Raw genomic sequence first — 12,536 nt, forward strand, 5'->3', positions numbered from 1 at the left:
AGCTGCTACCGCTAGAAATTACAGAACATTTATAGAAATAGAATAGAAATCAATAAAAACCTTCTAAGCAGTTCAGCCCACTTTGTCCTTGCAGGTGGGGTTGTATGCTGCCACTTGTGAGTTAACTAGGTGAGTTTCTGAGAGGCAGCAAATCCTGGCTGGTCCCATTTGCTGCCTGGGAAGCATTTTCCATACCTGGTAGCTGCCTGGCTTGTTCCTGCTCCTCAGGGCAGTTTCTCTACAGGAGCTTCTGGCTCCCAGCTCCCTGCCAGACATTCCTGGCAACACACTCCAAAGTATCTGAAACTTTCTTCCCGGGGTGTGCTCAAACTGATTGCCATAAAAGCGGATGTTTCCCCCTTCACCCCAGTCTTTAAAGTATATAAGAAAGCCATGAACAAAAATGAAAGATAAAACAGGTACCATCTGTCGTAATGATCAGAGCTGCCTGATAAGTTTTGAAAAATACATGGCCGATTCTCTTCCGTCACCCTTGCCTGTAGCATGGACAAAAATGATAAATGCCAAGGATAATACTTCATAGTATGTGTGTATGAATGGAGAGGGAAAAAAGGAGTGTGAAGTGTGGGAGAAAGTTGGGTAAAGGTCTTACTAAGAATTCATGCTGATAAAGAGAATTTAAATGTTTTAAATTATGATTCACATAAATTACAGAAGGTTTCAGACTATCAGTCAAACTTGCAGGTGCAGGTTTGCTCATGATAATATTTTCTTAATGCATTTAATCATGTTTTGATTAATCACTCTAATAGAGATAGAGCAGTGGAAACCAAGGAACAGAAGGGCTCATGTGGACATTAAGGAAGTGTTTTTATAGTACATGTAGAAGAGAAATTATCAACCACTCTTCTAGGAGGAGCCAGATCTGATCAGCTCTCTAGAGACAGAAAGTGGTCATTCTTGTTGTGTTAACTTCACTTTCTTAAGCTACCAAAATTCTCTTGCTCATCTGGAGAGCAGACTCTGCTCCATTTCTCTCCTTTATTTTCCACGTTTATCTAAACTATGTTCAAATGTAAAGTTTATTTGTATTCAGTGGTGGTTGATGCTACAATTTCATGTCACTTCCCAGCAGTGGGAGTAATGACATTTTGTTTCCTTGTTTGGGATGGATAGAAGGAACGTGTGAAGGAAATGACTTTCTGGAGAGAAAGTAAAAGGAGAAGTAAAGGATGAGGAACAGATGAAAAGAGAATGTAAGTTGCTTACACTCTTGCTCTAAAGTGTGTGATGGACCCCAGCTAGATAAAGGCCTGTACGTCTGTGTATTTTAAGGAGGCTATAAAAAGTAACACAACTCCATCCACTGCAGACTGTGATGTGGTTTTACACGTGTTTATGGAGAAGTCAGAGGCGGTCATACTGTAAGAAGTTGCCAAATTTGTATTTCTCCACACAGAGACTATTCCCTGCAGTCTGTTTTCTTGTGAATTTTTTTTTTTTTTTAGTGTAGCCAGTAAATGCCATGACACAGTTCACTTAAAGAGGAAGAGATTAAATAATCAGGGAAATTAAGGCTCATGCAAGAATTAGATTGGGATTTATAAAACTGGTGAGCAGTTTGTCACTGCTGTTACATCATATTTAGCAAGTCTTCATTTTGCATGTTAGCAGCTAAAGTAGGTATGATTTCACAACAGTAGATCTCACTTTTAGTTGTCTGTGACAAGAGTGATTAGATTTTCCCCATATTATTGCAGTGTTAGGGGTGGTGCTAATCTGCACGGCAGTGTCCAGCATGTAGCAGTCAGGGGTACTGCCCACTTCTGAGGTGCCAGTACAGTCCCTGGCTGCAGGAGTGGCTCAGGCAGCTCCTGGGGAGCACTCGCCTTCCTTAGCGCCGATGGACATCCTCTCAGCACGGCGTGTGGCTGACATAGTTCCTGCTGTGCACTTGGTTTCTCCTCTGGTGACTTCTCTGCTTTTCTCTAGACATTTACCAAACAGTGCAACACCTAGCAAACGCAGACTGCCTTGCTTTTGGACCACACTGCTAAGTCTGTGTTTTCCTCCAAAATTTACTCTCCTGATGTTTTGTGCAGACCTGTTCACACTTTGGAGACACCCTCTTCAACTGTCATTTTTGCTTCCTGTGAAGCTTCCTGAGCTTCCTGTGACTGTGTAGCACTAGGACAAAAATCTTGAACTTGTCTGGTTATGTTTTGCAGGCTGGAAAATCTCAATAGCTTTTTGAATGTTTGCTTGGATCCGTGAACTTTTTTAGGTTTGCAACTGCATTTACAGTCTGGTCTTCAACTAGAATTCTCCAAGCAATTTAAAACTGCATATTAGATTCAATAGCTTCAAACCAAGTATAAAAATGTTTTTTGGTTTTGGACTTCTGAAGTCTGATAGCTGTCAAAAAGAGTCTTCTTTCAAGGGTTTTTGTACAGCTCAGACTTCTGAAGTGCTGTTGTACAACTAAAGTGTTCTTCATTGTTTAACAGTAGACTGATAAACAAATGTAGCATCTTTGTCTCTGCAATACCAAAGAAAATGAATGTTGTCATCTCCTTGCCTTTCTTTTCAGTGCTCTTTAACTGTTTTCACAGAGACAACGATTTTGCTTCAGCCTCTCACAGTTTTTGCCGTAAGAATACCGCCACCTCTGAAGAGCTCGAGCTTTTGTTCCCTACTCATTGGCATTTCTTCTATTTGTATAGATTTCAGACATTGTCTTCTCTTTCCAATACCCTGTACTGTTCTTAGGTGGCAATCAGTACAGAAAAGCGCTTGTGAGGGAGGGAACAAGGTACCTATCTCCCACCGAGCTGCTAGCACAACTGAACAGCATGTTGTTGCCCTTGAGTTGTATTTCCTATCAAGTGTCTTAAAAGACATTTGATTTTAGGCACTGTGCAAAGGGGCATCAGTGTTATCCGTCTGAATGCTAAGCTTGCCTAGGTAGGCACTGAAGAGTACTTCATGTCATTTCTGTCATATTTCGCATAAAATACTTGTAGTGAACATGGTGAAAGAAAATTTGGCACTGTTTTTAATGTGCATATGTAGGGTGGAATGGCAGTAACAAAGCTAAGAGCTTCCACACGGGCATGCCTAGCTCAGGGCATATTGATTTTTAGCAGGGAGCAGCACATCTTTCAAACAAGACGATAATGGTAGGTGACAGATTTGCCCAATAAATGAGGCCCATATAAACTGCATTCTCGGACAGTGCCAAACTGCATGCAGACAGCAGCTGTTTTGGCAAACACCAAATCTTGCCTCAAAACTCTTATGCACAGCCCTGGTGTGGGAGACGACAAGGGCTGTTGCTGCTCAGTCACTGTGGTAGGCTCACAGAGAGTGGAAACGGACAAACGTGCAGGTCGTTTTGGCACGGAAAGGGGGAGATGTGGAGATGCTGCGCTGTTCTAGCCTCTGCTTTTCCAGGAGCTTCACCTTTCCTCCCAGGTCTCCCCAGCTCTCTCACAACGTGGCGGGGTGTGGGGGGGAAGTGGAAAGGAGCGGTGTTGCAACTAATTAAAATCTCAATAAATGGCACCTTAAAATCCTCCAGTCCAAGAGAGAATCATTCACTTCCAGTACTTGTTAATATGGTCATTAAGATATCAACAACTAAGGACTTGGTGTTCTAATGTCCACCTAGCTTTCCAGAAAACTACTCGGCTTTCCAGGAGACCGTTTTGAAATAAATAACGGTAACAACTGTGTGCACTCCAGGGTCTTAGCCTCATCCCCTCTCCAAAGTAATTTGAGCACTAATATCTTTCAAGTGGGAGCTGTGATTCATGAGAAGAGTTGTGGCCTGGGTTTGCTCTTCTGTCCCTGCTGCAGGGACTGCTCAGCACTTCACGTAGCACATTGCAGCGCGCTGTTGTGAGAAAATAGGAAACTGGGGCTGGTTCACCTTGGGAGACCAGACCATAAAACGCAGCTGTTCAACCTAAGCTTTTTCTCCAAGCTTAGCTGGTGCTGGAACAGGGATGGGAGTGCTGAGCATGGGAGCAGGGGTAAGGGAAGATGTCTGTGCTTGAGAATTGTTGCCCTCGAGAGCAGATGTGCAAGGTGGAAGTTTTTTCTGGTTATATTTTTATGTATCAGATGCTCAGTGTTGGCACTTTATAGATGTAGACTCTGTTTCCATGGGTTTATAATCTATAGGACTGTAACAGGCCAGCACAAGGTAGCAGAACATTGTGAGAAGATGAAAGATAACGGTGTCCTTTGTGTCTAGTTACAGTACAGTCACCTTCAGCAGCTGACTCTTGACTCCTCATGTGCCCTAACTTTAGTACAGTCAGAACACAAAATTGTGCAGTGACAGCCTGCTAATGGATGCTGCAGACATGGCCGTGACAGACAGATGGACAGACCATGGGTGAAAAGAGACACCCATCATTCTGTGATCTGATACTAGCATCTAGCTGACCTTTAGCATTCAGATCATCGGTTTCCCGATGTGTGTAGTAGGGTTGTTGCCTACTTCTGCAGAGAGCTTTGAAGTCGTGAGGCGTAAGCTTTGCTTTGACACAAACTTTTAACAATACTACAATACTCAAATCTCATTTTTAAAATACACGGTGCTTCCTCTTCCTTCTCCACTACGGGGGTTTTACGGTTTAACTGTTCCTATATTCTCTCAGGTAGCACAGTATGTTTATTCGTTTTAGCAGTTGGCCTTCTTGCATGTCTGTTTCCCAGAGGATGGCCTTCCTGATTCACTCAACCTTGCTCTGGTGGTACAGAGGTTTCCTTTGTTTCATTGCCTGACAGTTACTGGCTCATATTTCTTATGTTAATCACTACAGAAGTGTCAAGAAATGCAATTATGGAAATTGCTGTTGCGTTATCAGCCAGTAGTTCTTTGTTCTTAAAACCAGTGTTGCACCTGGGAGGGGTGTGCTCAAAGAGTAGTTTTGGTATAGGTACAGAGGCAATTCTTTTATTTTTTGATAGGTAAGATGACTCCTATGTAGAATGCAAAATGTCTTTATTAAAATAACATTTGGTTTTTTAATTTCTCTCTTTAAACCACGTGAGTTTTCCAGCTACTCCATAAACCAGGAAAAAATAAGAACAACATCAGGGTAGGGAGGATATATTTCATATGCAAGTATTACTGGGGGTTGGACTGGATGATCTTTTGAGGTCCTTTCCAACCCCTAACATTCTGTGATTATAAAATAGTAGCTTTCTTCCAAATTGGGTTTGGATCTTGCAAAAGAGAAGTTGGTTAGTCACAAATTATGAACCAGAGATCTGGATTGTGGCTGTTAAATTCCAGCATTTCACAGGATTACTTTGTCTAAATCATTTTTTTGGTAATTGAAAGAACACCCACAGATTTATATTATTTTATGTCGAATTTCACAGGCTAGCTTTCATTACATTTCTTGAAAAGGGAATAGGCAACTGCTGCCCCAACTGAAAAAGCCTCAGACCCAGGGATCTTTCCACAATAAGGAAAATGATTTTTCTTTCACGCTTCCTTCTCAAATCCATCATTATGCAGAATTCCGAGACTGAAGATGACAATACTTTGTAGTTTTCTATTTTGTCCTGACTTTGTACGTGAAGTCTGTGGAAGCCTTTTCTTTGTTAATCTTTCCTGTGAGTTTAACTTGGTAAGGTTATCCTCCTTTTCCAAATGGGAAACCAAGACACGAATTTGAAGTGTTTGGTACCTTGAGTACTCAAGTGAAGGCCTGAGTAGCTTGAAGCTAGATCCATGCTTAGATAAGGTCAGTACTAGAACTGCAAATACAATGTCCTTAGGAGAATAACAACAGCACCTGTCATTCTTCACCATTGTGCAGATTTTCTTCAGGAAAAGTAAATCAGTTTTCCAATTACGGTTTTCCCCGAAACGTTTTGGGGTTTGTATGGGTGTGCTCTTCCTCATAGCTGTTAACAGACTTTGCTATTACTCCTTTATAGGCATGACTCGCTAATTTTTCTATTATGACAGTTTGCACAGTCTTAGGGTCGCTTGTCATACTTACGTAAGTCCTTTTTTACAGCTGGAAGCAGGGACAGAAAACCCTGTCCTCTTATTTACTGAAAAAACCTACCCTTCCTTCCTTTATACGTGCAACTTCCTCTCTCGGGGTGAACTGGCCAGTCGGTTGCGATTTACATGCACACTAAGCAGAGTACGGCCTTGCCCAGCGTATTAGTCATAGGCAGTGTGCTTCAACCCGTCTGGGAAGCCCCGGCCAGGAAGTAGGAAAAGGTTAAAATCAAAATTCCACCACTTATTTCTGAACCTTGGCTGCTTCCACAGGCAGCACTTGTGGATCTTCTGGATCTTAGTGCAATTCTCCTGCTCCTTTAGCCAATGTAAAATACCTGTTTCATTGCTCTTCTTCTTCCAAAGACCCGTAGTGAAACAAATGCTCAAGGCCGTCTTGGATGCACGTGGGCAAGTGTGAGTGACATGGAAGCCCCGGCAGACCCACTAGAAGTAAGTGACTGTTTTGGCTGTCCTCTGGTGTGCTGTCTGATTAACAGGAGTGGCTTGAGCTGGTGCAGTTATCATGCGTGTCACTTTGTAGGTTGACAATTATGGGCTCATTGTTGTGTCCCAGTAGATTTGTCTGAATGATTTTTGCCGTTTAAGAGTAGAAGGAAATGTAAGAATTACTTTTGGATACAGCATTCTTAGAAAGAAGGCATTCCCTAACAGATTCCCCACGCCTGCTCATTTTAATTTGTTATACAAAGAGTAGAAAGTGGTTCGTTTGAGTGACGCAACGACTCGCTGTGAGCTGTATTTGGGCCAGTTGGTGCCAAGTGTATATACAGCCGTTAGATTTGCGAGTTGTCCTATTCAGTTTAATAGGACTCTTAAATACGCAAATATGCTTAAGACCCAGATTCTGAAGACAGTTCAACATGTGGATAACTCCATTGACTGCCAGGCAATGGCTTCAGATACTTTAAGTTAAACATGGACTTCTACAGGAAGAGTATTTTCTGGCATGGAAGTCAAGTGCTCCACATTAGAGCTCAGCGGGACTGGCCATGGGGCAAGTACATGGTCAGGATTTTTGCCTGTGAAAAGACACAAAACCCCTATTCTTTGATCTTCTTCATTGATAATTGGCATTAAATTCTCTAGTTGAAGAAAATAAATTTATTTCAGAAGATTTAAGACCTTACAAGTCCTCACACTTTTATTCTATTTTCTCCTATATTGGTTAAGAATTTAGGGAGAAAAAAAAAATCCCTGACCAGGTATCCAATGGTATGTTTTATTTTTATGAGCATGTATCTTTTTTTCAGTACAGTTATCTTGATATATATCTATATATATATTTAATAAATTGCATGAGGTTTTTAATGACAATCCATAGAAACTTCTTGGAAATTATGATGTATGATACTGCCATTATAAAAATGAGGGTTTAGCTGCTGTTGTCCTGCATGGGCAATACTCCACACTTGACAAAAATGGAACAATTGCAGACTGATTTCCTAATTTCTCCAAATGGCCTGGTCGTTTTCTGTATTGCCTGCTTTGAACACATTGTGCTAAAGTTTATTGCCTTGGGCCTGCAAGCACTTACTAGGGGCAGTACTACTAATTATCCTAGTTCTTGTGAGTGAAGGGAACTACTTACTCCCTCTTCAACTTATGCTCAACTTTTGTGGCTTGTACTACATGTTTGTATTGCCATCTGTAAGATAATTAAAATCCTATTTTGTGTTCCATGTCTCAGATGGTACAAATAGACATAATTTTGTTTATTTCGGTGTCCATTTGCATAATGCTTCCATTCAAACAGAGACTAAGCAGGGTTAAAGCAGATGTACGCTTTGGCATCTGCTGTCAGCAGGTGTAAAGGTACTGAAATACAAATGCAATGTAAAAAAATGTTGCTCTTTCAGTTTCTTTACATGCACATGGCAGGGTGAATGGGAGTTTTATAGGGTAATTTTGACCAGAACACAGCATGACGAAAGCATTCATTTTTGAATATTTCTTCTCTCCAGTCAAGGCACATATTACAGACCAAAAAGAAGACTATATCAGCCAGTTCTCTGGAACAACAGATCCTCTCCCTGGAAAGACAGAGACGAGAGGTAATCTTAAGTTTAACTTTTACAGACAATAACCTCTAGACAGGCATTACAATCTCAGTGATATACCTGGGGCAGGGTATCACCGAATGCATTATCACTGTTACTTACCCTGTGTTTATGCTGCCGTTAGTTTTACCTGCCAGTCCAGCAAGGCCTGTGTTTTTCCCGTGGGAATTTCATTCTGTGCTTTTGTGAGACAATTTCTTTGTGGAGACTTTCTACTTTGCATTTCTTCACAGCCCAAAGTGTGCAAGCACTTAAAATTATGTTTAAACTAGTTCCTACTTCTCTCTGCCATGCGAGGCAGAGTTATACTTGAAGAACTGTTCCTAAAAACAAATGATGACTTATTGTAACACGACTATGAATCTAGAAGAGCAGAGATTTATACGGTACAAAGGGCAAATTTTCTTAATGATCACTATTGTAAAGGCCAAGGAACCACTATGAGTAGTAGCCAGTGGTGTCTTGGTCACAGGTAGCAGCAAACTGGAAGCCGTTCTTTTGCTGAGCATCCTAAAGAGTGACCCTATATCCTGCGAAGCAAAATGCTTCAGAGGGATCTATTGGGCTTTCTTCAGTAAAAATGCAGGCACACGGCTTCACTTGACCGCTTACGTGTGTGGTGTTGGCCAATCTTCCCGTCTTGCATGCACATGCTCACTCAGTTTAGTGGTACTGGGAAAGGCAAGCAGGGCTCACCACACCCAGTAGTAAATGCAGTCAGTGGGAGTCTTCAATTCACTTATTTGAAGTCAGAGACCTTCTAATTGGTAATATGTTTATGGAGCTTAAAGCAAACTAATAAGAAAGTCCTTGGCCATTTAAGAGTTTCAGCTTGGTACTTGTACAGCATTGCAAATGATTCACCTGTTGCTTATTGTGTATTTGCATGTTTCCTGAGTGTTCCTTCCTGAACTTTCAGGTACTTTAGCTGAAATACCAAGGCACTGGCAGATGGGACGTAAAGCTTGACAAACCTTAAACTTGTTTTTTCTGAAATGAACTGGCTGGATAATGAGGAGGTGGTGAACACTTAGAATGCCAGTCTTTTTTTTTTTTTTTTTTTAATTTATTGACAGTGTTGAAATGAGGGTTATTTACTGTGACTTCCTCATACTTACAGCTTCTGGATGTGAACAAGCAGTGGGATTATCAGTTTAGAAGTATGAAACAGCTTTATGAAAAACAGGTAATGGATGTTGACTACTTCTATTGGAATATGTATATCACCTGCTGATAGTTAAGTCTGTGCTTAAATACCAACCAGCCATAGCTATAGTAAGTATCTTAGGGGGGAAAGGCATCATGTTTAGTTTGTCTTCAGCTCACAAATTAGAAAAGCTTCACCACATAAAAGTAAAGCTAATGGGTGTACAATCTTCAGTAGAACAAAACAACCAGAGAAGCAGGGCATCTCTAAAATAGTAGGGACAGAGTGGACATGACAGCAGAGATCTTCATGCCCTCCACAAGGTAATAAAAACTGCTCTATACTTCAGAGTATAATTAACTGAGAATTAGCCTGCAGTGCCTTGTGTGCCCACTCACTGATCCGCATCATCACATATCTGTTCTTTCTTGTCCCATCTCTTGTGGCTGGCTTGTGAAGCTGGAAGCTTTCTGGGGCTCCCTGTAATGGTGGAGCTCTCAGATAAATCGTCCATGAATACTGCCTTCTATAAGCAGAGAGACTTTTTTTTTTTGCTTTTGAGAAACTGCTATGTGCAAAAGCTCTTTATTAAAAAAATTAATTGTAAATAAATAATTTTTATTTATTTATTATTAGATCCCATTGACATATTATTAGATGCCCAGTGCTTGGGGCTGTGTGGTATCTTTGCTGCAGACATTATAATCAGCTGTCTAGTGAAGCTGGCTGCTTACAATTTTGGCTGGTATTCCAAAACCCAAGTTGATTCATTGGCTGACAATTCTCATCTCCTCTTCCCTTCTATGAAAAGGAAGTTTGTGGAGTGACATCATGTGCTTATCAGGAAAATTTTGTCTCTAATATTTTCCAGTAAGCTTTACTGAGAACTGGATAATTTCTTTGATTTTTTTTTTTCCTCTTTCCCCAAAGAGAAGAGGAATTTAAATGGCTTTTCCTCATTTGATATGGGACCGTTTTATGCCTCTAGCTAGGTCGTTTGAATGTGTCCCACTGCAGAGGGAGTCCAAATTGCAAAACAAAAAAAAACCCCCACATTAAAATGGAATATCCATTTGATGGGACAGACCCATGGTAGCTGTTCTTTGGCAGCAAAACAATGTGAGACCCAACTGGGTTAGCACCAGTGGGGAATTTGCCTGAGATCATTAGGAGTCTCCACTGCAGACAGCAGCAGAAGAGGTGGGGAGGGGAAGGTCAGTGGCTGGGGACTTTACACGCACCCAGATCCACTCCTTTACACCAATCTGCTGAGAGCTGAAGGGATTCGAAGGTACCTTCGAGGTGCTAGGCCTTTCAGGATCCCCAGTCAGCCCACCATGGTCTGTCACTTGCTTTTCAGCTGACAGAAATGAAAGCAAAACTGGATGTGTCAGAGAGGAGAGTCGGTGAGCTGGAGCAAGAGAGACATCGACAGCATCCAGAAGATGAGAGGTTGCGAGCCCAGGGCAGAGAGAGGCCATTGCAGGAAACGGTAGGAGGGTGCACTCTGTTACCCCGTTTGTGCTCTGTGCCGAACGCTGTCTGGCCTTTCCCCCTTCTCTGTTGCGCGTGGCAGGGTGTGGGTTGTTGCTCAGCCGTGTGATGAGTCTGTGGTGTTGAGTGCTCTTCAGTATTGTGCCCAAGGCAGTGGCTGATCTTCTGTCTGATCAGAGAACTGTGTATAGAGAGAGAGTCACTCCAACAGAAATTGGCGGAGAGCGCGGCCTTAGTGTGCGTGGGGGAGGAAAGAGCAGATTGATATGAATACCGCAGAGATTTCCTTCCATGCTGTTCAGTTTGGGGTGAATTTCTTTGTGAACGAAAATGCTATGGTGATTTCAAACGGAATAGGAATGACATTGCAGATGTTACACGAAGTGCTTGGCAATAAGTACTTGAAGGAGTGAATTCAGCCTCAGACACCCACATTTTGGTATTGACAATATAGGCTTTTATGTGTGCTGGGTGTCTCAGCTCCTTGTAAATACTAGCAATGTAGTCAGTGCAGTTATTAGGGCTGAAAGTGCCTGGGCTGCTCTAGAGTGGTGTTCACTTCACCCTGAGAATGGTTGGGCACCTCTCTCAGGAGTCTTTAGGCACTGGCTCTCGTGTAGGCATTCACATCTAAAGTTCCATCCCCAAGCTGAATTCCCACCACAGTAAAACCACCACCCCGAGCGATCGGCACATATACGCCCAACATATACACGAAACTTTGTGCCCCGTTTTACAAGCGCCATAGAGTGGTGCTTCCTGCTCTCATTCTGCTTCATGGTATCGTGCACTTCTTGTAAGGCTTTGTGGATGGTACTCTGACAGCTGGAGTTCGGCTTCTCTATTCGCTTGATAATGAAACAACCCTGAAAACAAGTGGCAATTGCATCACTTCCAGGCTCAGATAAGATGCAAGTTGGCTGCTGCAGGAAAAGAAATGCAAAGCCCTTAGCTTTTATCTTCAGAAGCAGAACATTCATCTTAGTTGCTTATCAATTACAGTATGCTCTTAGCTGAGCACGTGCTTGATTTCCGACCAATAGGACGGTTTACATGTTTTAAAGCAAACTATGTTGTTATGCACGTGCTGAATCACTGCCTAAATTTGCTCTGAGTGTGGATTCAGTGTGAGACAATCGATCTTCCTGTTCATGTTACTAAGGTTTTTACTGCCTGCCCTTTAACATATGATAGCTGTGAAAAATAGCCCTAGCTATCCTTTTGAAAAGGTAAGGATGAGCAGTACCGTCTCCCAGTTTTTTCACTGCATACATGAATAATGAACTAAATGACAATATAATCCAAAAATCTTTTACAGGGGCAGGTTAACTTTCATGGAACTTCAGCCTTAGATAAGCAATTTCTTTACAGATTGTGTGCTCACCCAGTAAGTGCTTCTATTTACTTTGAATTTCTTTAGTTTTTGGATGTCATGCAGAGATGCAGATCATTTACACCCTCGCAGAGGCAGCTGCTAAAAGTAGAGATTTTTTGAATGAGCGACAAGGATTGTTAACAGCCATGTCAGCAGCTGTGCCAACTCAAGTTATCCTGTGCTGCCCACGGGGCAGGATGAAGAAAAAGCACTGCCAGGGGGTGATTCACAAAAATGCATAAAGCTATGTTCAGCTTGAAAGCACGTGAGTAGGCTTATTGCTTTGAAGTTCAGCAGTTGTGGAAGAGGCCCAAGCTGACAGATCTACCACGACTAGCTTTTTAGAGCTTTATGTTTGAGGGTTTTTGTTTGTTTGTTTTTGTTTTTCTGCAGCAACTAGCATTCTTCATACTTGCATTTGGTTTTATATGCGTGTGTGTGTGT

The 12,536-nt window shown here is 41.9% G+C and overlaps 1 protein-coding gene across 1 annotated transcript in view; it reads left to right on the plus strand.

The window, feature by feature from the left end:
* TNIP3 (TNFAIP3 interacting protein 3) overlaps positions 1-12,536 on the plus strand; it is a 61,659-nt gene that overhangs the window by 24,631 nt on the left and 24,492 nt on the right. Inside the window, exons 6-9 of the mRNA XM_086464377.1 lie at positions 6,362-6,448; positions 7,981-8,070; positions 9,197-9,262; positions 10,584-10,715. Of these exons, the coding sequence (XP_086320503.1) occupies positions 6,362-6,448; positions 7,981-8,070; positions 9,197-9,262; positions 10,584-10,715 (375 nt within the window). The remainder of the gene's footprint in view (positions 1-6,361; positions 6,449-7,980; positions 8,071-9,196; positions 9,263-10,583; positions 10,716-12,536) is intronic.

The sequence above is a fragment of the Leptosomus discolor genome, chromosome 4, assembly GCF_034619465.1.
Source record: "Leptosomus discolor isolate bLepDis1 chromosome 4, bLepDis1.hap2, whole genome shotgun sequence".
Classification (NCBI taxonomy): Eukaryota; Metazoa; Chordata; class Aves; order Leptosomiformes; family Leptosomidae; genus Leptosomus; species Leptosomus discolor.